This window comes from Anastrepha ludens, chromosome 2, assembly GCF_028408465.1.
Source record: "Anastrepha ludens isolate Willacy chromosome 2, idAnaLude1.1, whole genome shotgun sequence".
NCBI lineage: Eukaryota > Metazoa > Arthropoda > Insecta > Diptera > Tephritidae > Anastrepha > Anastrepha ludens.
In genome coordinates this window covers 34,069,026-34,092,346 of record NC_071498.1, presented here as the reverse complement: position 1 = coordinate 34,092,346, position 23,321 = coordinate 34,069,026, and the positions used below count along the sequence as shown (strand labels likewise).

Sequence of the window (23,321 nt, the reverse complement as noted above, 5' to 3'; positions counted from 1 at the left end):
TCACTGTTCTTGTGCTAATGTATTTATCTAGTTACTTAAGTATCTATAAGTATTATTTGACCCATCCTATTGTATTATTATTAAGTAATAATGCACAGCGTCATCTAATGTGGCCAATTCTCTTGACCGCTAGCTTATAAATAGGGGCTTCTAATGAACTTAATCTCTTCTTTACGTATTGTTCCATATCACCAATAGATTTGTAGTCAGACCTCCTACTTAGGTGTGCGAGTGTTCGTCTTGCGAGAGCCTAAACATTCGCAAAAGATGTGCTCTGACGTTTCATTGTCCAGCGCGGAAAAACGATAGACGTTATTAGATTCTACTAATCTTAGTTTACATCTCTATATAGCTTTAGCAGCCTACTTGATGCTCTCCTAGAAGAAAAGTTAAACTATTTTAGCTACTTCCGTCCCAGACTTTCCATCCAGTGTTGTATGAACTCCGTGACTTTCTGGTGGAACCAAATGTAATTTCATTTGTTTTTTAATACATTTACTTTAAGGTGATATTAATTTTCATGACAAAGTGGAATTTACCCTTGTTAATTTTATTGTTAAAAGCTTTAAGTTGTGAGGCTCAACTTCTTAATTGACTCTTTTCTTACCTACTTCATTGAACTCATTCCTAGATATTCATTTTTTCATTTTTCAGAAAAATTAATTTGCATTTTAAAAATCCCCGTTTTCATGTGAATATTCAGACATATGTATACTATTTACATATATTTTACTATTATGAATGCTGTGTATATATTTACATACAGTGGCGCGCTTGACTGAGTGAAAGATGATTTTGTTTTAATATTTACAATGTTTTTCGAGTTAAAATTATTCGTTAAATTTGTGTTTTAATATTTTCTATTCTTTAACCAAAACCATAAAAATCAAGCTTTCAAACTTTATATAAGAATTAGAACATTTCAAAAAAAATTTATTTAAATTTTGAAATTTTTGCTTTGGATTTTTTTTTAATTTTCGGGTACTCAAAGAGATGGCTCATGAAATTTTAGTGAAACATGTTTAAGTTCTAAGCGGGTAAAAATTTGCTTGGAGTTTTATTAGTTTTTGCTCTGACACCTTTTTAAACGTTTTTCGTATAAAATTCAATTTCTTTTGAAAGCAAATGCACAAGGCCATTTGCAATGGAAATCAAATAAGAAAAATCAACTGTAGGGCCTTTCAAAAGTGACGCCTAGATGTCGGTAGTGAATCATTTCTAGACTGTATCGTTTTTTATGTCAACTTCGACATTTGTCAAGTAAGCAGATGTAAAATTTTACACGATAGAACAATGCTTTTAAGGGGTTATATACCTTGTGAGCCCGAAAAAATGGACGATTGTCATAATTTTTTGTAAATATGTTTTAGAACTTTTATTCAAATGAGGCATATATCATACTGAAGGGTAACTCTCGAAGAATACATTTTGGTGTTTTTATTTTAAAAAATGTTATTATTTATTGTTGATAACGCCCCTCGCCCGAAATCCGTTTTTTAGAAGAGGCTTGCGGTGATCACGGTAGCGCATGAGCAGCTCAAATGAAATCAAAAGAATTAAATGATTATTGTAGAAAAATGTTTTTTAGTGAATCTGAACGGTTTATTTACCCAAAAAAATGTTTCTCGACATGAAAACAGATTTTTGAGGGGTTGCAAAATTAAAAAAAAAAATTAATTCCAGCAAACTATGCAACTATTTATAACTTTGAATTATGAACTTTCAGATTCTCGAGGTTGTAACTTCGAATAATTAAAAAAAAATGTATGCAAATCGTTCAAATAGTTTTTGATAAATGATAATGATCACCGCGACGGTAATTTTCAAAAAACACGACTTCGAGAAATCGCGTCTAAAGTTTTGCGTGCACTTCTCGTTCCAAGAAAGGTCGCGCCCTTCCACGGTCTGTAACTTTAGTTCTAGTGCTCCGATCTTTATGATTCTTTGAATTAATATTTTTAAGATGTACTTTTAGAATATGCCATAAAAATTTTCGATTTTTTAGTCCAACCCCTTAAATTATTGAAACTTATAATGGAAATGATCGACCTTTAAAAAAACGCAAAATTGAGATTTTTTTGGTGTTAATAATCGTTCGAATGAGTCGACAATTCAAAGGTTGGTGAAAAAATGTGAAGAAATTGGTTCTGTCGCGCATAGAAAAAGGACTGGCAGATCAAAAACTGTGCGTTCTGTTGAGAATATTGCGGCTTCAGCGTAAAGTGTTGCTGAACCACCTGCAACATCGCCTTCAACATCAATAACTCGACGTTCTCAACAATTAGACATTCATGAATCGACTGTTTGGCGGTGAACATTTAAATTATGCCACTTTTCACATATAATTGTATAAGAGCCATATTTTGAATAAACTGAATATTTTGAAACCAGAAAGAATCTAAATTTGTACATATTTTAGTTGAAAACAACATTTGGGCGCAACGTTTGAAAGAGCTTTTATGAGAAAATTGCAAGAGCCATCGTCAAACAAATTTTTTTAGATCAACGCGATTTCCTGGCGCTGAAAATTTTCAGTTTACTACACAAAAATTCTTCTTTCTTAGATGAAAAATTTAGATTTTTTTTTTTAGTTCTATATTAAGTTTGAAGAATGACCACCATTAAAAAAAAAATAAAAATTATTAACTTTTTAATTTTTTTTAACTCTATATAAAGTTTAAAGAATGAGCAACATTTAAAAAAAAAGAAATTTAACTCGAAAAACATTGAAAATATAAAGAAACTACATATACAAGGTGGCGCAAATTTGATCACTCTATCGGATGGCTTACGTAGTCGAATGGGTTGCTGCGTGACTACCATTCGGGTGTGCGTAGGTTCGAGTCTCCTTGCAGAAAGCAGAAAAATGATAAAACAAGTTTTTTCCAATACCGCTCGCCCCTTGGCAGGCAATGGCAAACCTCCGAGTGTATTTCTGCCATTACCATGCGAAAAATTGTGTGCGGAGTCAAATAGGGCGAGGAGGAGGAACTCGGCCAAGCACATAAGAGAAGTGTACTCGCCAATTATTTATTTTACTTTATCGGAAGATTTATAATTTTTGCAAATGACGTCATTCGTCAGCTGCAACATACAAACAGACAAACAATAGAGCGCGTAAAGGTCAAAACAAAGATTTCCATCACTAAAAATTTTTTTTTTATTTCGTAAAAAATTGTTAAAAAACAAAATTGAATTATTAATTTTGCGCCAGTCTGTATACAGTATGTTCATACATACACACAAATAATATACATATTTAAGGTATTTCAATCTATTTTCTAATTAGTCAGTTATATGTAGTGAAGTGTGTCTGAAACAGGTGCAGTTTTACCTGCAAACATATGTATATATTCGCTTATATAGTTATACACACATATGTAGATATATATTTAAATAGAGCACAACGCAAACTTTCAGACAACTCAATTCAGTTGTACTAAGAAACATAACTTATGACAATTAGGAATTTCCGGAAAACCTACTGAATTTCGTATTTGTTTTTTTCATGAGTGATTGATGAAATCATTAAATGTTTGCACTTTGAAGCCGAAGTCTAGCGAAAACGCAAAAAAGGCGCCGAAATGCAAAGTACACGTGATACACAAGCACTTACGTACATACGTGTGTATGTATGATTGTGTGACACTAAAATATAAATGTAAGGTAGCAGTTGAAAAATTAAGTTGCATTTGCCACTACGTAAAATACTATGCGAGTGCATAGAAGTTTTGTTGAAGAAAGGTTCACTTTTTTTGTGACGCCTCAAAAAAGTGCAGTGCCAATTTTTTAGGTTGCGAGCAAAAGGCGCGTGCTTTTTTACCCATTTCAAGCGACGAGTTGTAATTTGATTTTTTTTGCTTTACGCGAAAAGTGACAAGTCAATCAGTGCCAGTGTAAACGTCATACGATTCACATTCACCTGTGCTCACAGAAACATATGCACATACTTACATATGTATGAGTGTGTATACATGAATGTATGTATAAGTATGTACAGCAAAGCACTCCTCCGCCACATTTTACACAACGGTTTTTTTTCGTCGCGCTGATGACTAACTGTATCGTGATCGACAATTGATTTTCAATTTTATTATTGTCATACAGAAAGCAAGAACTCCACAAACACACATGCATATGTTCTACATACACACATACATATATCAATTTATTAACGTGTCTGCAAATGTGTAGTTTTTCCTTAGAGCCCACCGTCTTCCCTTATACTCTGCCTACCTAAAAACATAACTCAGTGCTCCTCTACAGAAAATCTTTCGCATTCATTGAGCAGACCAGCCGGGCTGTAGAATGTGTTTGTAACGAGCGTACGCGGCTTTGTCGCCTTCACATAAACATATTCATTATTACTGTGCGCATATCGTGTTTCCATAAAATAATATAACAATGTCATAACAATGGTGAGTAAGTTGGGCGAGGAAGGAGTAGAGGTATAAAAATAAAATATACAGCAGAGTAGCTTTGAAAACAAAATATGTATTTACGCTTAGGTACCTGCTACATACATACACATACATATACATACATACATATATATGTATACATATGCTTATATGTATGTATATTCCTGTGCGTTGTTTGCGAAAAAAAACGTTAGTAACTTAAGGAAAATATAAAGCCGAGCAGCCGCAAAAACATGCATCATTTTCTATGCAAACATGCAAACTCAGGTGTTTTCTGTGCCACCGCGTGCTCTTGCCACGTCCTCCACCCTTGCAGCAACCACCTGTTGCTGTTATTGCTGCTGTGGCGTATGCGCCGCGGTTTAGCGTAGTTCCAAATGCGACGTGCGGCAACTCTGATTCTCAGCAGAAGGTGTCAAGAGGCAGCAGCAAGCAGCAATTCTACTCCCAACGGCCACTTGCTCGTAATTTTAGTATTTCAACAGCAAGGTTTGTGGCTGGTGATTTGCACGCAGATACATATACATAAGCTGAGATATACATACATACATATGTGAAGTATGTCTACAATCGTTAAACTGAATTTTGAGGCAGGTTGCTTTTCATATGCAAAATTTTGCACTGATTCTATTTTCTGTGTCATTCCTTGCTTTTGCGTACGCTAATACTCAGATGTGCATAAAAGTGGAGTAGTTTTATAGGGGCGTATACTGTTTACCTTCAAGCTTCACTTGTTTTCATCAAATGTATACACAAAAAAAGTTTATAAAAATATACAAAATAGCAAATTATCACTCAACCGCGTTCTAAATACACATTCCCGGTAAATCAAGTACATGCGCGAAATTTTCTTATATGGAAGAAAAATCCTAGCAGCGTCAAAATAAAAGAAAAACTTGCCAAAATTCAACGATATTTTGTAGCTACTTGAAACTTGCACTTTGTTATACTAAAATTTAATGGTCTATAAAAATGCATAGCCAGAAAAATTCTAGAAATTATGGTTAAAAAGTTAATAGATTTGATAGAATTTTGAGAAATTTTAATCTTTGCATTATATAAAGGGTGGTTAAGTTTCAAGGGCCGGTGTTGATTTTGAATAAAATACAATTTTTTTAGGAAATTATTCCCATTTCTCTTTATTATGATAATATTGGTATTGCTCAATTACGTATGGAACAAAATATTGGCCAAATGGCCGCCGCGACCTCGGCGGCACACCTCCATCCGATGGTCCGCATTTTCGATGACGCTGAGGCATAATTGAGGTTCTATGCCGTTAATGTGCCGAATTATCTCATCCTTTAGCTCTTGAATTGTTGCTGGCTTATCGACGTACACCTTTTCTTTCAAATAGCCCCAAAGAAAGAAGTCCAACGGTCTCGTTGACGTTTAGGTGGGGTTCACATTCAACATCGGCCCTTGAAATTTAACCACCTTTTAGATTAGGTTCTGGTGATAGTTGGTCCGTAAGACCGTTGTGATACCCATGTGAGCCACGGGAACCTCATTTATTTATCTTCATGAAACCATTTTGCGGCTCTTATGAAGCGCAGGATTGGTCCAATCCTCACGCCAGATAGTTCCGTAACAGAATTGAAAAAGTATCTACCTAGAAAACCTGCTCTGCTTTCGGCTATGGCTGGACAAATTTAGAGGAAGTGCTGAGCTGATTCTTGCTCTTCCTCTTCCTGATATCTATAACCTCTACAATATCATGGAAGAAAACTCCTAGTCTCGAGGCATGCCTGCCAAATAGCCAATGACCGGTTATACAAACCACGACCTTCGAGATATCACCTCGTGAGAGGCTAAGCAATTCCTTTGTCTTTTTTTTTTGTTCATTCGCGGCTATAGTATGCCAGCTGTTATGCAAGTGTCTTCAGCTTGCTTATTCAAAAATAGTTATTTTTAAATATTTTTTCAAAGTAATGGCCATCTCGCATACTTTCCTCGTTTTGTGAATGGCGCGTGAAAAAAAGTTTCTCTTTTCTGCTAATCATCGGGCAATTTTTTGGAGATTTGGCAACTGAGAGTCATGAGAAAACCGCATGGCGCGTGAAGATTAATTCGCATTAGGGAACACCACTTCGCATGCAATTTTTTATATTCTGGTGGGTTTTTGGATCGAAAAACGGTTTAATCCTATTAATTGTTGTCGATAGCTTTTAATTGTTAAAGTTTTAACGGATTTTAAAACTCATATCATATTATAATTACAATTAAAAAAACTGTTGCTGTCCGCATATCGTAGTTTAGAAGCAGAAAACTCGATATAATTAGCAGTGCAAGAAATTAGTTGTTGGTGTATGGGGATATACATTTGTATTGGTGTGTGTGTATGTAAATTCTGGCTTCATACGTATAAACTGGATAAATTAACTATTCGTGTAAGAAATTCACTGAATAAGCGAATTATGCGGGCTTATAACAAAATTGAGGCGAAATACCTACATGCACGTAAACACCCATACATCCGAATAAAGAGAGGACAGTAAGCAACTGGTGCACACGTGTCACACGTGCCTGTGCCGAGCGCTGAAGTGTGACCAATTTCCGGTTAGGAAGGGTTAAATGCAGTTGAGCTTAATAGGATACCCAGGGTAGGCATCATTGCAGTATTTACACACATAAGTGTATATGAGAATATATAAAGTCTTGGCCATAAAGCAGATAACTGTGTACCGTAACAAAAATTACGATAAATATCGTCTTGGGCAGCCAGGTGGCCATCAAATCAATGGAGGCAGTTATACTAAGAGCAAAGGTTGCACAGGAATGCCTGGTAGCTCTAAATGATATTAGCACCGTCTTCAATGTCAGCCCTATATGGGTTCCGGGTCATAGCGATATTGAAGGAAATTGCAAGGCCGATGAGCTAACCAGAAAGGGTACTAATCTTCTACTACTTGAAAACAGAGGCAATATTAGTATTCCTATGGCAACTTACAAATTAAGGATAAAAAATAGTATTCTCCAATAGGTCATGGAGAGAAGAAAATGCTAACAACAGGCTAATTTGTCCGCAAATAGATAAGAAAAGGTCAGCAGAAATGCTCAACCTCTCAAGAGAGAACATCTTGAGGGTTATGCTTGTGCCACCGGTCATTAGCTATGATATTTGGCAGGCATTCCTCGAGACTAGAAGTTTTCCCACTTGATATTGTAGAAGTTCTAGAGATGAGAAAGTGGAAGAAACAGTTCAGCACTTCCTTTGAAATTATCCAGCCTTAGCTTGGAGTAAAGCAAGGTTGTTAGGAAAATACCATTTTGACTCGCATACGAAACGGTCTAAGTGAGTTGGCTTATGCCGACTGCCACAAAAGCTTAACCTAACCTTACATTTGGAGTACATTGGGATAAATTTCACTTCCAATTCGGTGATATATATTTAGAAAATATGCTAAGTCAAGAGTTATTAGCCAAGCCTAGTTGGGCAAACGATATCTTTCATTACGCTGCAATTTTCTCAAGCAGAACTGTATCACCGGGTACACACACACACTGCACGTCCCAGTTTCCTTTCCTCCATGCATTTGTAGGAAAATATTGCATATGTATTTGTTACATGCACACATGCACCACTATATAAATACCTGTGTGTGGGTGCTGCATGTTTTTTATGGTTTTCGTAATGAGCACCCGCACCATTATTATGAGGCATTTGTCGCTGCCGAACAGTAGTTCACACAATTTGTGCGAACTTGAGTAGCTAAATTTAACTAACATTTTCCTTGTTTTCACATTTGAACTACATTTTTTTACCATTTTCCTATTCTCCCTCCTTTTGTCTCTCTATTCTACGCTTGCGCTACAAATTTAAGTATTTATTGAGGCTTTTGCATTTTCCTTGTACGAGTAATTTTAATTGGAAACGTGTTTTGCATAGTGAATAATTGTTTGGCGTTTTCGTCGTCAAATTTCAGGGCGAACGACAACATTGAACATTTAACACTCAATGTAGGAGTATTGCAATATGGTAATATAAGTTTGTATGTATATGTGTGTGTGCTTTTTTTCATAGGTGTATGTATGCGTAGTGCAATGTTTAAAAATTTGCTTTGACCTAAAGGTGTTTTTGTTTTTGTTTTGAGAGCTTTAGAGCTCTCTGTCAAAGCCGAGTGCGTTTGCTCAGAGCAGCTGTTAATCCGTAGCGCTGTGGGTGGAACTTCTCTTTGAACATGTAGCAACAAAATAACGGAAATAGTAATTTTTCTAACGATCATTCTTCGTTAGGCAATAAAATGGCTGCTCATGAAATTCATTTGATGTTCAACGCCGGCTTAAATATAATATTTGGGAGAGTTGATTTGTAGAGAAAAGTTAAAACTGTCTTTTAGATCGAATTCAAAATAAGTAATATAAGAAATGAAAAATATTTAAATTATGGATCAAAAAACTTCGAGTTCATAAATTCTAATTCTGTTTATAATAGGAGTTCAAGTGCGGGGAAAAATTGTAGTTGTGAACTAGCAAAAAAGATTTTTCAAAGGTGACACCCAGTTGTAAGTAGTGAATCATTCCTATGAGATATCTTAACAACGCATTCAAATTAACGAAACTTATTATCGTGATTTTGCTGATCGAAATAATCATTCGAATGAGACGACAATTCAAAGGTTGGTGAAAAAATGCCAAGAAACTGGTTGTGTCGAGAATAGAAAAAGGATTGGCAGATCAAAGACAGGACGTTCTGTTGAGCATATTGCTGTCGTAGCGCAAAGTGTTGCTGAACAACCTTCAACATCGATATCTGGACGTTCTTAACTATCAGGCATTCATGCATCGACTGTTTGGTGGCCATTTAAATAATGCAATTTTTCACATATTTTTTACTAATTATTTAAATTGTTAAGATCGTATTTGGAATGAAAATAGTGAAATCTGAAAGCGTCTTAATTTTTACATGGTTTGTTTAAAAAAAACATCTAGGCGCGTCTTTTAAAATACTGTTTACTACCAGTTCAGTTTTCAGCTTAACCAGTTCGTGTTCTATCTTTTTCCATGTAAGCAAGTGATATTAATAACACGACAATGTCCTACGAAATATCAATTGTCTTCTTCTTCTTCCTTGCTTTTGTCCCATTTTACTTAGGGTCAGCAGTCCTAGTTCATAATCGCCAATTTTTTCGCTTTCGATCTGTTTCGTCCATGTACTTTATAGTGGGGTCGCCCTGGCTTCCTCGGCGCCGTAACGATGTTCAATGAAGACGGCTTTCTTGTATTTTTTGCTCAATTGCCATGATTTTAAGGCTTCCACGAATGCATCAGTTTGGTACTTTGTCCAATGTTGTGACCATTGTCAGCCGTCTCAGCATTTCCATTTCTGCTGTTTGAAGTTTTCTTTCGTGGGTGTTTTCTTGTTTAACGATGCTGAGTTTGCCCTATGCTATACATCTTCATTGACTTCTCCGACATTTGTTACAACGTAGCTCAAGTACTTAAAAATGGAGGCCTTGTTTGGTGAGCTGCCATCCAGCAGGATCGATGATCTGTTCTACGTTACCGGAACGACACGGACTTATATCCGGCCAAGGACTGGTACTCCTGCAGCATTGCTCGTCCATGTATGGGGAATGTTTATGCTGCTACAACAACAACAACAAGGCTTATTGATGTTGAATTGGTGGAAAACTTGCAACGCATGACCTCTATCTTTTCCCTACTTATTTTCAGCCCATGCGACAAGTTAATGGCGATCATTCGGTGGGCTATCCGTAGGGAGCAATAATTGATAAGCGCGAATGAGATGGCAGATGGTTCCTGAAATTCTAAAGTCGGATGATATTGTAGTGACAGGTTTTATTTACTGTCGCACTTGCGTTAAAGCCCTGAAGTATACCAGAAGCCAAACATTTGGAACGCCACAATTGCTGCAAAAGCATTCAGGATTCGTTAGTTTTGACATCTGTCGGAGTATTGGACAAAAATGAGGCCTTTGAGCAATGCATGCTTTGGGCCCTTTTCGGCAGTAAATGGTATAGACTCGCCATCACCACGGCCACGGCTCGAAATGTTTTGTGACACGAGCCACTCGAGACCTTTGAGACCTTCGATTGATTCGAATGGAGCTGGTGACTCGAAAGCAGCTTTTGGTTTTGTAATCGTATTTGAAGTATTTTTTGTTTCGAAATATTTAAAAAAAAAGTTACAATTTGTTTAAATTTTTCGTTGAACATATATTAATTTAATATATTTGCTGCATTTCCTATATACACAAACTAGTTTTGTTGTACTTCATTTGCAGATACTTCTTCGCAGTAAAACTTCTTTAATACGAATCCCAGCATATGAAAAATCAAAATTTCCAGACTGAGATTTCAAACTAAGCCGAAACAGCCATTAATTTCAAACAGAAATGGACGCGAGTAAGATATTCTGCCTCGTTCTAGGCTGAAGTAAAATTTTAGGAGCGCCAAAAAGTTTTTAATTCATCGTTAAATTTCTAGAGAATTGAACTCCAATAAACTGGAAAAATTTTTTTCAACTGTATACAAATTCTAGTAATGTCTCTAAAATGAAAATGAAATTAATTCTTTTTAATTTAAAAATTTTTACGAATTTTTATTTTGTGAGCTCAAGTCAAGCAGACGTAAGAGTTTCAGAAGATAACTCCTAAACGAGATCGCCACACGACACATTTTTTGTTTTTATTTAATTTTTTTATTTTACAAAATTTTTTTTGCAGTATTATTATTTTGTGAGCTCAAGTCAAGCAAACGCAGGAGTTTTAGAAGCCGAGAAGTATTATTAATTTAATAAATTTTTTTTTATTTTATAAAAATTGTTTTGCGGCGCTAGTAACAGAAGCCTTCGGCGTAATAAAAGTAATTTATTTGGTTGTTTTATTGCTAAAAGAAGTTATTTGAAGTCTTTAGAATAGTTGGAATCATTTAAATTGTAATTATAAAATACATAAAAAACAATTTTTTGTTTAAAAATGCTTTTATGTACGATTTGTTTTCTTTGAGAGACCTTATGTTTTCGAGAAGAGCGAAAAAAGGAGAAAAATTCTTTGCGATTTAAATGATTATATTTTTATCCGAATATTTCGTTTCATGTTTCATTCAAGCAATTATTTATTTGGCCTGTTATGACAATGAAAAAAAAATATTTTTAATTCATATCTTCTTCTTTTCTTTTTTTCTTGCTTTAATTCATATCGACTCAATATTGTTTCGCTAAAAGAGGTTGTACTGTACTTAAAATATATATATTTTGTATATATACAATCAGATATGTACATACATATATATCAATTGTTATGACAATTAATTGTTGTTTTTGTTTGGCTGCATAAATTTGATCCATCACAACAATAACAATATTACCCACAAAAGCACAGAAAAAAACATGCAAAAATCAACTAAATAGCAACATTACCAACAGTGTGAATGTGTGTATGTAGGTATGTATGCATGTAAGTAGTTTTGTTACTGTTCATAACTTCCTATATAACGCTGAGTAAGAATCGGCGCGTACACGTACAACTCGACAAAATATTATATCAGCAGTGGCGAAAAACGCTTGCATACATACATCCATGCATGCATTCTCATCTATACATACTTACGTACATACGTTTTGCGATACAAACATTGCATATGTCCAAGAAAAGAATACTAAATATTTGTGTATTTGCACTAACGATGAGATAATTTCCAGCGCACGTTCAAGTGACCCACCACCTACTCACCCATCAATTGCACCAGCGATCCAAACCACTGACCACCTCCGTTCCAATGCAAGAAACGCGTCAACCATGCGGCGGAATTGATGGAGTTCACTTTGTGTGCGCTGGTATGGCGTTGGGTGTGTGGTGTGCTATCCAGCTACACCTGCTTATCACGCAAAGACGCTGCGCTGGCATGCACTCGATGTGACACTTTGTCGACTGCTTAGATTTGGAAATTTGATTGTGTCCAATGCTGGTCGGGCAGAGTCGAGAAAATATTGCATTTTGACGCGTTCACCAGCAACACAGCGCCCATAGATCCATTCTGCAGTGGCAAAGAATTTTCGTTCTACTGCTTTATACTTAAAGTGCAATACCAATTCGCTTTTAGCCAGCTATCATTATTAGTAGTGTTGTTGGTGTTTGTTGGTACTATTGCTGCTGTTATTGCTACCAACTTTCTTGCTTTGCTTTGTTTGGCTTATGGGCAGTATAAGATTTTTGTTTTTCCGCGTTTGCAGCTTCATTATGCAAAGACGCGTGCCGTGCGACAGACGTTCCGCTTTGACTTTTTCAACTCGTTTCTCAGTTTTATTTGCTTTTTGTTTGGTTTTATTATTTTTAGTGTTCCACTAAGTCGTTTTATGTTTGTCATTGTTAATATTTTGCGACTCAGTCAACAGTAGTGACAATTTTCCCACTGAAGTGAAACGTGTTCGAACGAAATTAGCGACGCGCAGGCAATGCTTCTAATGTGACTTTCTTCGTTTTTTCAACCAATTTGTTTGTGCGCGTGGAAAGAATTTATATGGGAAATAGCGGATGAACACTAAAAAAGTGATTGTGCAGACATTTATGTAAAATAATGAAAAAAACGAAGGCTTTGAGAAATTGAAATTTTCTAAAAGTTAAAGTTCGCAGTTTAAAAAGAAAATTCGAATGCGAGTTTTATTTAAACAACAGTTAAATTTATAAAAATATTTTCATTTGATTTGTAGAAAAATATGAAAAAATATAAATAAAATAATGAAAATAATACAAAATGAATGAAATGAATAAAATAGTATTAGAAAAAAAAAAACAAAATAAATAAAATGAAATAATATATAAAATAAAAAAATAAAAATAAAATAATAAAAAATTAATGAAATAAAGTATGAAATTAAAGAAAAATATGGCATAAATTAAGTATTATAAAATAAAGAAAAAGTTTAAAATATATTAAATAAAAATAATAAAGATAAATAAAAGAAAATAAAATATACAAAAAACATGAAATAAATGAAATAATATAAAATAATAATAAAAAGAAGAAAGAAATTTAAAATGTATTAAATAATTAATATAAGAAAAAAATAAAATGGATGACATAAAATATGTAAAATATAAAATAAAAAAATAAATATAAAATAAATAAAGTAATTCAAAATAAAATAATGTTAAATAAAGAAAAAAAAATTTAAATAAATAATATATCGCGTACACCTTTTTTGAGTGTTTGGCCGAGCTCCTCCTCCTATTTGTGGTGTGCGTCTTGATACTGTTCCACAAATGGAGGAGGGACCTACAGTTTTAAGCCGACTCCGAACGGCAGATATTTTTTATGAGGAGCTTTTTCATGGCAAAAATACACTCGGAGGTTTGTCATTGCCTGCCGAGGGGCGACCGCTATTAAAAAAATGTTTTTCTTAATTGCTGTTTCACCGAGATTCGAACCTACGTTCTCTCTGTGAATTCCGAATGGTAGTCACGCACCAACCCATTCGGCTACGGCGAAGTTAAATAAAAGTAAAGTTAAATAAAGTTAAATAAAATAGCACAAAATAAATAAAATAAAATAATATAAAATAAATAAATTTAAATAAAATGTAAAATAATATAAATTCAAATAAAATATATTTTTCTTTGTCATAATTTTGAAAGTTGTACTAAATAATACTTAGTTTGATAGCCTGCTTTAAATGATAAAATAAAATATAAAGTAAAAAAAAAAAATAAATAAAAATTATATAATATAAATAAAATTACATAAAATAAATGTAGCAATACAAAATAAAATAATATAAAATAAAGAAAACGATATAAAATAATATTAAATAAAGAAAAAAAATTTTAAATCAATAAAGTGAAATAAAAGAACACAAAATAAATTGAAAAAAAAAAAAATAAAATTGTATAAAATAAAAAAGTTTGAAGAATATAAAGTCAAATAAAGAAATGTATTTCTTTGCTATAATTTTGCAAGTTTTATTAAAGGATACTTCCTTTGATAGCCTGCTTAATAATTATATCTACAAATGTGGCAAAATATCAAAAACATCAAAAATCAAAATCAAAAAAATCCGTCTCAGCACCCAAATTAATGCCCATCGCATTGCGTAATAATTGATGGGCTAGGCTAACCCCTGACCCATTGATGACATTTCTTGCCTACGTTCGGACGTGAACATCTATTCACCTTAAGGCCGCTTTGTAGTAGATTCGATTAATAATACCTCTAAGAACCTAGTCGTATGATTTTAATTTTTCCATTGTTGGCTTTGTAGCATCATACCAGGTTTCATTATCTGCTTATGTGGAAGTATTATTTTTTATTATTATTAGGTAAGTCCGTTTCGTAATTTGCATCGATTGTAATATGGAGGTATTTCAATGTGTTTGTATACATATATATACAGAAGTTTTGGCTAGAATCGATACTTAAAGTATGATAGTGAGCAAACGATTTTCTAACGAATCAGCACCCGATTTTTAAAAGCACTTTTCAGTGCTCAGTACTGGATATTAAATTGTAAATAGCACTCAGTATGAATTCATAGCACTCTTTAACTGTGTTCCAATAGTCAATGAACGGGATGGGAATACAAATTTTACAAATGTAACAACAGCGATTAGATCCTGATAGAGATCTGATTCAATTTGTGATCCATTCTGTTCGCTTTGGTTTTCGTTCTTAGTTGGCAGCGCACCTTTTTGTTATTGGTAGCACTGACAGGTGAATGAAGTGATATGAAGAAAATTAGAAAACCTTTTTCGAAAGTTTTTATTTCCAAGATAAGTTTCATGTTGAATGAGATTTTTTGAAGAAAATTTAATGCTGCGCTATTAGGCGCATTTGAATTGATTAGCTCTTGGAAAACTTTGCTGAAATATCAAATAAAAATCGGTGAAATATATTTTTATTGAAATTGTATATTATTTACAGGTTCTTCATCTTCCAAACAACTTGTTTTGTGTAGAATACATCCACATACGATGATTTTAGCAATTGAGTCCAAGTCTGTATTTTCCTTGCAGCCCGAATATTCTTTTGCATATCCGCTCATATTCAGATACCTTTGAAGATATTCCATATTTTATGGCCCCCCGTTCTAGTGAACCCTTTGCATACTTTCAGCATACCAAATTTTTCATTCACAAAATATTTCCTTCCAAGCAAAACTGTTGCAGATCAATAATTGAAATAACTATCGAATGCATTTGAAGAGCGAGCGTGAAATGAAGCAAAACAACAACAGAGTTGTAAATAATAGCAAATATAATATGACAGCATTCCCTTTTAAAGCAATAAACGATCAACTGGCAAAGAAACGCGATGACTGTTTATACAAAACGCCATTGAAGCCACTTTTCTGGTGACTACCCAGCCAGAAGTGTGGCCAGCAAAATATCCCTTTTTGTCTTGGCTTTGCCCGCTGCCGCTTTTTTTATACTTTTATTGATTGTGACTAGAAAAATATTGAATTTGACTACCAGTCTTTTCATTCGAAACGAGTTGTAGCGGGGAATAAGTGCCTACTCGCATAAACAAAACAACAAATATCCATTGAGCTACTGACTTGGCTGCTGCAGATCAATGATCAGCGTTCAAATGCAGCGCACAGCACATACTTTTGAATGACTGCAGAGTGTTTTTTGCTTTTTTTTATTTTTCTTGTTTTTTTTTGTGTTTGTAGATCCATACAAACGAATTTCACTTATTTGAGGCCTTGTATTTCTCTAAACAAAAAAACTGTATTATTTGTGATGCAATTGTTGTTGTCGTCATCACTTAAAAATTTGCAAGTTTTGCGCTTTTTTGCGCTCACATCCCAGAAATTTGTTTATAATTTTGTGGAGTTATTCCACTTATTGAAGTTATTTTTGTTTTTGGGCGCACTGACAAATTTTTATTAAGTTGCGTTGTGCATAAAAGCGGATTTATTTGAGTCATTTGAGAGCTGTGTAAAATTTTGCGCATTTGCTCGTTTCTTTGCAACCCTTTGAAGGTTTTTATTTTCGGTGAGTGTCTCTTGATGTTTCATGCATTGCTGTATTGGTTGTGTTTACTAGCCTGTTACGAATGTTGTGTTTGTTCGTGGGTGGTCGGATTCTCTCACTAGAGTGTCGTATTGCAGATGCTGGAGGAGTTGAGGAGTTATGCGAAAGTACACCAAAGAAGTGTCGCAGATGGGCAGTTTTCACGTTGTGCGTTTTTCCAAAATACGGTTATATAAATATGTATAATGGCAAAAGTAGGTCAGGAGAATCAACATAAATTCATGTTTTTTACTATTGGCAGACTACAGTAGGGATGAACACTTATTTTAGAACAAATTGAAACTGATTATGACGCGTAAATATGTACACCTATGGCCAAAATAATAGAAACACGTTATTTTTATCACTTTTTTAAATTGTATTTTCATTAATTTTTTTACAAAAATATTATAGCTTATTATACAATACAAGAAATTTAATACAAATTAAGATTTCAAACGTATACAATTTATAAGAACTCGATAAATTGTTATTAAAATTCAGTCAAATAGTAAGCGGAATTTTTGGTACGTAGTTTTATAGCTCATTAAACTCTAGTGCAAGGTGGCGCAAAATTAATCATCAATTTTGTTTTTAAATAATTTTTTACTAAATAAAAAAAAAAATGGTTTTGAGTGATAGAATTTTTTATTTTAACCTTAACGCGAATAATTGATAATATGGATTTTACTGCAGCTGTCTAGTTCACAAGTATCAAATTTGATTGACATACGACGCCATTTATAAAAATAGAATAAGGTGCAAACTCGAGGTGGCTCAAAAATCGCGTTAATTTTGGATAATTTTTTTCAATGAGGGTATTGAGTATTTTCTCCTTATAACGATTTGAAAAAAAAAAAATTATTAAAATTTAATGGGATAGAAAACTGGGCATCAAAAAAACAAATCTAAAAAATAAAAAAAATAAAACAATAAGAAAATTCAGGCAAAAAATTAACAAAAATCAATAAGGAATTCAGGGGAAAAAATTAACAAAAATAAATGAGAAAATTCAGGCAAAAAATTAACAAAAATCAATAAGGAGTTCAAGGGAAAAAATTAACAAAAATAAATGAGAAAATTCTGAGAAAAAATTAACAAAAATCAAATCAAACAAATTCAGGGGGAAAAAGTAATAAAAATCAATTAGAAAATTCAGGGAAAAAATTAACAAAAATCAATGAAAAAATTCAGGGGAAAAATTTAATAAAAATCAATTAGAAAAGTAGGGGGAAAAATTAACAAAAATCAATGAGAAAATTCAGGGAAGAAATTAACAAAAATCAATGAGAAAATTCATGGAAAAAAATTAATAAAAATCAATGAGAAAATTTAGGGGGAAAAATTAATAAAAATCCATGAGAAAATCCAGGGGAAAAAATTAATAAAAATCAATTAGAAAATTCACGGAAAAATTAACAAAAATCAATGAGAAAATTCAAAGAAAAAATTAACAAAAATCAATGAGAAAATTCAGGGGGAAAAATTAATAAAAATCAATTAGAAAATTCAGGCAAAAAATTAACAAAAATCAATTAGAAAATTCAGGGAAAGCAAATAACAAAAATCAATTAGAAAATTCAGGGAAAAAATTAATAAAAATCAATTAGAAAATTAGGGGGAAAAATTAACAAAAATCAATGAGAAAATTCAGAGAAATAATTAACTAAAATCAACCAAAAAAAAATTCAGTTAATTAATTAACTAAAATTAATGAGAAAATTCAGGGAAGAAATTAACAAAAATCAATGAGAAAATTCATGGAAAAAAATTAATAAAAATCAATGAGAAAATTTAGGGGGAAAAATGAACAAAAATCCATGAGAAAATCCAGGGGAAAAAATTAATAAAAATCAATTAGAAAATTCAGGGAAAGCAAATAACAAAAATCAATTAGAAAATTCAGGGAAAAAATTAATAAAAATCAATTAGAAAATTAGGGGGAAAAATTAACAAAAATCAATGAGAAAATTCAGAGAAATAATTAACTAAAATCAACCAAAAAAAAATTCAGTTAATTAATTAACTAAAATTAATGAGAAAATTCAGGGAAGAAATTAACAAAAATCAATGAGAAAATTCATGGAAAAAAATTAATAAAAATCAATGAGAAAATTTAGGGGGAAAAATGAACAAAAATCCATGAGAAAATCCAGGGGAAAAAATTAATAAAAATCAATTAGAAAATTCAGGGAAAGCAATTAACAAAAATCAATTAGAAAATTCAGGGAAAAAGTTAAAAAATTAATGAGAAAATTCAGAGAAAAAATTCATAAATCAATGAGAAAATTCAGTGAAAAGATTAACAAAAATCAATGAGAAATTTCGGGGAAAAAATAAAAAGAATCAATGAGAAAATTCAGGGGAAAAAATTAACAAAAGTCAATGAGAAAATTCAGGGGAATAAATTAACAAAAGTCAATGAGAAAATTCAAGGAAACAAATTATCAAAAACCAACGAGAATTTTGAACCACTTCGAACTTACAGCCAGTTGTAAAATCTAATGGCCTATAAAACTGCGTACCCAATTTTTGTTTGAAAATTCTGATTAAAAAGTGTGAAATTTTTATGAAAATTTGCTCGAATTTTAGTGCAAATTAAAAAAAAGAAGGGCTTGCCAAAACCAGTGAAAATACCGGGATTCTATTATTTTGACCATGGACGTATGTATGCACATATGTATACCGACAAAAATGCGAAATTAGAAAAAATTCAAACGAAAGGATGCTACCTACTCAACAAACAATTAATTTTTGTGAGCAGTATTCATCATGCATTAAAAAAACACTTTCCAGAAAAGTGAACTATTTTAAAAAGTGTATATTCGAACTATCTCAGGCATCGTTTTTTTCGATTCCACTGCACAAAGCCGACGACAGTTATTGAGTAGAGTTGCGTTATGGGTCTGATTCTTCTTCTTGTCCAACAAAATTTTAAGCTTATGCTTCCATGAGGGAAGTCTTGAAACTGCATTAATTTGTTTTTTTTTCATTCTGTTCTGTTTCTCTGTTATACTGGTAGAACTGAAGTTATTTGCCTTTAGTTTTTGTTAAAATTACGAAATTGGAAAGTGTACTTCGTTTATTTTACAAAATTTGCTAGATGACAGAAAAAAAAAATATTTTAAAAATATTGTTTTTTTAAGTATTTTAAAATAAATATTTTTCTTATATCATAAAATACTTTTAATACTAGAAGTATTTTTACGTCACCACAGAGCATTTCAAACAATTGCACGAAAGGATAAATTAACAAAAAAAAATTAAATGAAAATATCATCAAATGAATAAAATTATCCAAGAAAATTAAAATGAAAAAATCGTTAAATTCAATACTTTTTTTAATTTTTCGCACTCAAATTAAACGTTTCGCTAATAGCTTTAAAACGTTGCAGGACTTACGATTTTTAAGTGAAAATGTCAACGCTGTTGACTAATTGATAATTTTTTTTCACAAAAATAATTCAAACCAAAGGAAAAAAATTAAATTTTAAAATGTTTTTTCCCAACTACAACAACATGTATTTCAAGAGCTATTGTTATAGGTAAATATCATTCAAATTATTTTATAAATTTAATTTTATTACATTATTTTTATTAAATTATTTATATATCAAAAACTAAGTTTTTGAGACATTTACAGTCATTTTATTCATTCATTATAATTTTATATCTAACCCTGTTACTCAGAAAGCTTGAGTTCCATCCAGAAGCATTGAGTTGGATCCTAAAATATTTGTAATATGATATTTTCTAAAAATATTCAAAAGTGCATACAAACTTGTCAAAGAACTAACTTTGTTGCGAGCTGAACTTTCAGAGCGTAAATATAGTTTCATAGTTCTTAGAATATGCAGCTGCTTCAATAACTGTAGCTGCTCCTCCTGTAGCTGTTCCTCCTCATAATACAATTTGGTCTCCTCCACAGTTCTTGAGGTTTTCAGCAACCTGCCCTACATACTAATTTTTTCTTGCTTACTTACTTAATTGACTGAAATAACGGTAAGGCCGAATAATGTCTCGCCAGCTGTCTCTGTTTTCCGCACACCTCTTCCAGTTTGTTAAGCCAAGAGTAGCCAGATCATCTTCAGTTTGGTCCTTTCACCGGACACGAGGACGTCTTCTTTGCCAACGACCGCCAATTACCGTCTCAAATACCTTCTTTGCCGGAGAAGTTCATAACATCTTTTTTTGCTGCCATTATAAAAAACTAATTTTTTCGGATCATCGTTCATCGTTTATCTATATATTTCATTTAGTTTACTTTTTCCGTTTGATTTGACAGCTAATTTCGATAAATTTCTGATAGAAATTAGGGTATACAACAATTTGTTCGTAATTCGCGAGGTAATTCGGACTGCTCTCGAAATTTTGTATGGCGAATTACGTAATTCGAAGGGTAATTGGGAAGTGAATTACGAAAGAGAGAACAACTTTTGGAAATGGATGAAGCTGCGTAAAAAAGGCAGCCCTAGGCTGTTAAGCTTCTCTGCAACATTTTTCCAAAATCTGTCCTCCTCGTCTTTTTTTGGTATTTGGTGTAATTCTATCCGTCTTATGGATTTTCTTGGAATATTTCCAGCAACCCCGCGTATTAACGACGTGTTGCTAAAGCTTTTTTACCTCCAACGAAAGCTCATATATAAGCAAATTTCTCAACAAAAAAAAAAAAAAACACTGAACAAAACTTTTATTTAATTTAATATTCATATTTTACTAATTTACTGTTTTTTGTAAACTGGTAAAATAGAAGCATTTATTCCTTCCTGAATTTTATTTTGAAACTTTTCACCGACAACCAAAACACGGCATTATAAATTGTCGTGAAATTGCGCTCCGAATGAACTGAATGATGCCACTCTACGAATCTCGAATTTGCGACGTAACTATTCGAACTCAGTAATGCCTTTTTCGTAGAATTTAATTACCAAAGCCTTACCTACGAGTACTTACTACTTTTCACAAAAGTCTTACTACGATGGGTTGAGTGATAGAGCAGAATACCTTTTATTTTTGTGTTAAAAATGTTTTTTTAAATTTCCATGTTTTTACATATAATTCTGATTTTAGAACTGCAAACCGGTATTTCTTCTTTATTTTACAAATGATATTACTCTCACTGAACAGTATCTGGGAGTCATTTATTCCAATGAGTATAAATACAACTAAAATAATATCAAAAATTTAAGGAATATATTTTTCCTTTTTTTGCTTTGGGATCATCTTATTTTTATATACATATACACTTATTCTCACATAATTAAGTCAATTAAAATTTTTGCAATACTCACATTTTCCGCTATATAAAAATTTTCCGAGTATATGGAAGAAAATTCTGTACATCGAAAGTAAAATCAATGCGAGCTTTTAGCCACTTTAAACTTGCACTTTATTAAGTTACGAACTTGGAATAAAATTTGTAAAAACTCGCCAAATTTTCATCTAAATTTCAAACTATTAAATCAGTTTCATAGATCATTGGATTTTGGTATAAATAAATGCAAGTTTCAATTGGCTCCAAAATCGCGTTGATTTTTGACAATTTTAACTGCTGAGTTTCTTCCATATAAAAAAATGTAGAATAGGCGTTAATTGGAAAAATGCACAAGACCGCATCCAGAAAAAATTCTCTGTGATTCTTGATCACTTGAAACTTGCACTTTATTACAACAAAATTAAATGATCTATAAAATTGCATAGCCGAAAGTTTTCTAAAAATTCTGAATGAAATGTTTGAAATTTGGATGAGAATTTGACAAATTTTTATAAATTTTATAAAAGGCTCGAAACTTTTCTTATATGGTAGTTGTTGCAGAATGAACTATATTAAAAAAGAAATGACTGAAATTACAAAATAAATAAATAATCAAAACGTATCAATATGTGATGTACACGCAAAAATTCACTTTTTTTTGTGCTGTCGGGACAAACTAGCAAATACAGCACTCAGGCATGACATGGAAAATTTACTAACTGCAATACTTAAAATTATTCAAAGACTTATGTCTGTATATGTATGTACATATATTGAAAAATTCAATCAGAAGAAATACGAGTCTCACAAATTCACAATTTTCAAATGTCTCTATGTTTATTCCATAATTTATGAGTTTTTTTTGCGGTGATAAAGAATTAATAAAACACATTTTATATGCGATATTTGAATTATAAGTATAGATGTACATATTTATTTTAGTACATATAAACACATATACATCCAGACACTTGCATTTCAAGCGATTTATAATCAAGTATTTTCTTTGTTTCTTCCTTCACATGTTTTTTATGCCATCTGCATTGATGATGATCATCCTCCGCCTGATTCTCGCCAAAAATCGCATTATTTATACGGCATATTGGCGCATTTTAGCTCAGTCTACCCCGGATCGCTGTTAACACCGGCCACCAATGGCATGCAACAGTATGGCATGCAGCCAACCAACGCAATTTCAGCAGCATCAGTCACTAACGTCTCATCTGGATCCCCATCCCATCAGCCAGTGCATTCGGCCGCCTCCACGCCTGGTGCGCATTCAACAAATTCTATCGTAGCAGCGGCTACCACAGCACTGGCCACCGGTTCCGGTTCAAACTCCATCAGTAATGATGACTACGGCTCGCCGAAGAGCAACAACAGTAGTAATGGTGGTGGTGGCGGTGGTGGTAGTGGAGCGAACAACAACAACACTGCTGGTAGTGGTAGCAGTGGGCCGTTGCCAGCATTTCAACGCATCTCCAGTTATGGTGGTGGTGCGGGCGGCGCAGCTGGGGTTGTTGGTGTGGCGAATGTCAGCGGCAGCGCAACAACGGTTGGCAGCGGCGCCGATCGTTACACATCGTTGACAAATTATCGCACAGTGAGTATAGTCGTAAAGGAGCGAGCGAGCTTATAAGGTTGTTATACATTTTGTATGTATGTATGTATG

At 32.9% G+C, this 23,321-nt stretch overlaps 1 protein-coding gene across 3 annotated transcripts in view; it reads left to right on the top strand.

Moving 5' to 3' along the window:
• LOC128868187 (box A-binding factor) overlaps positions 1-23,321 on the top strand; it is a 48,985-nt gene that overhangs the window by 10,170 nt on the left and 15,494 nt on the right. For all 3 annotated transcript variants that reach the window (XM_054110014.1, XM_054110021.1, XM_054110029.1), the window contains exon 2: positions 22,766-23,252. In XM_054110014.1, coding sequence (XP_053965989.1) covers positions 22,766-23,252 — 487 coding nt within the window. The remainder of the gene's footprint in view (positions 1-22,765; positions 23,253-23,321) is intronic.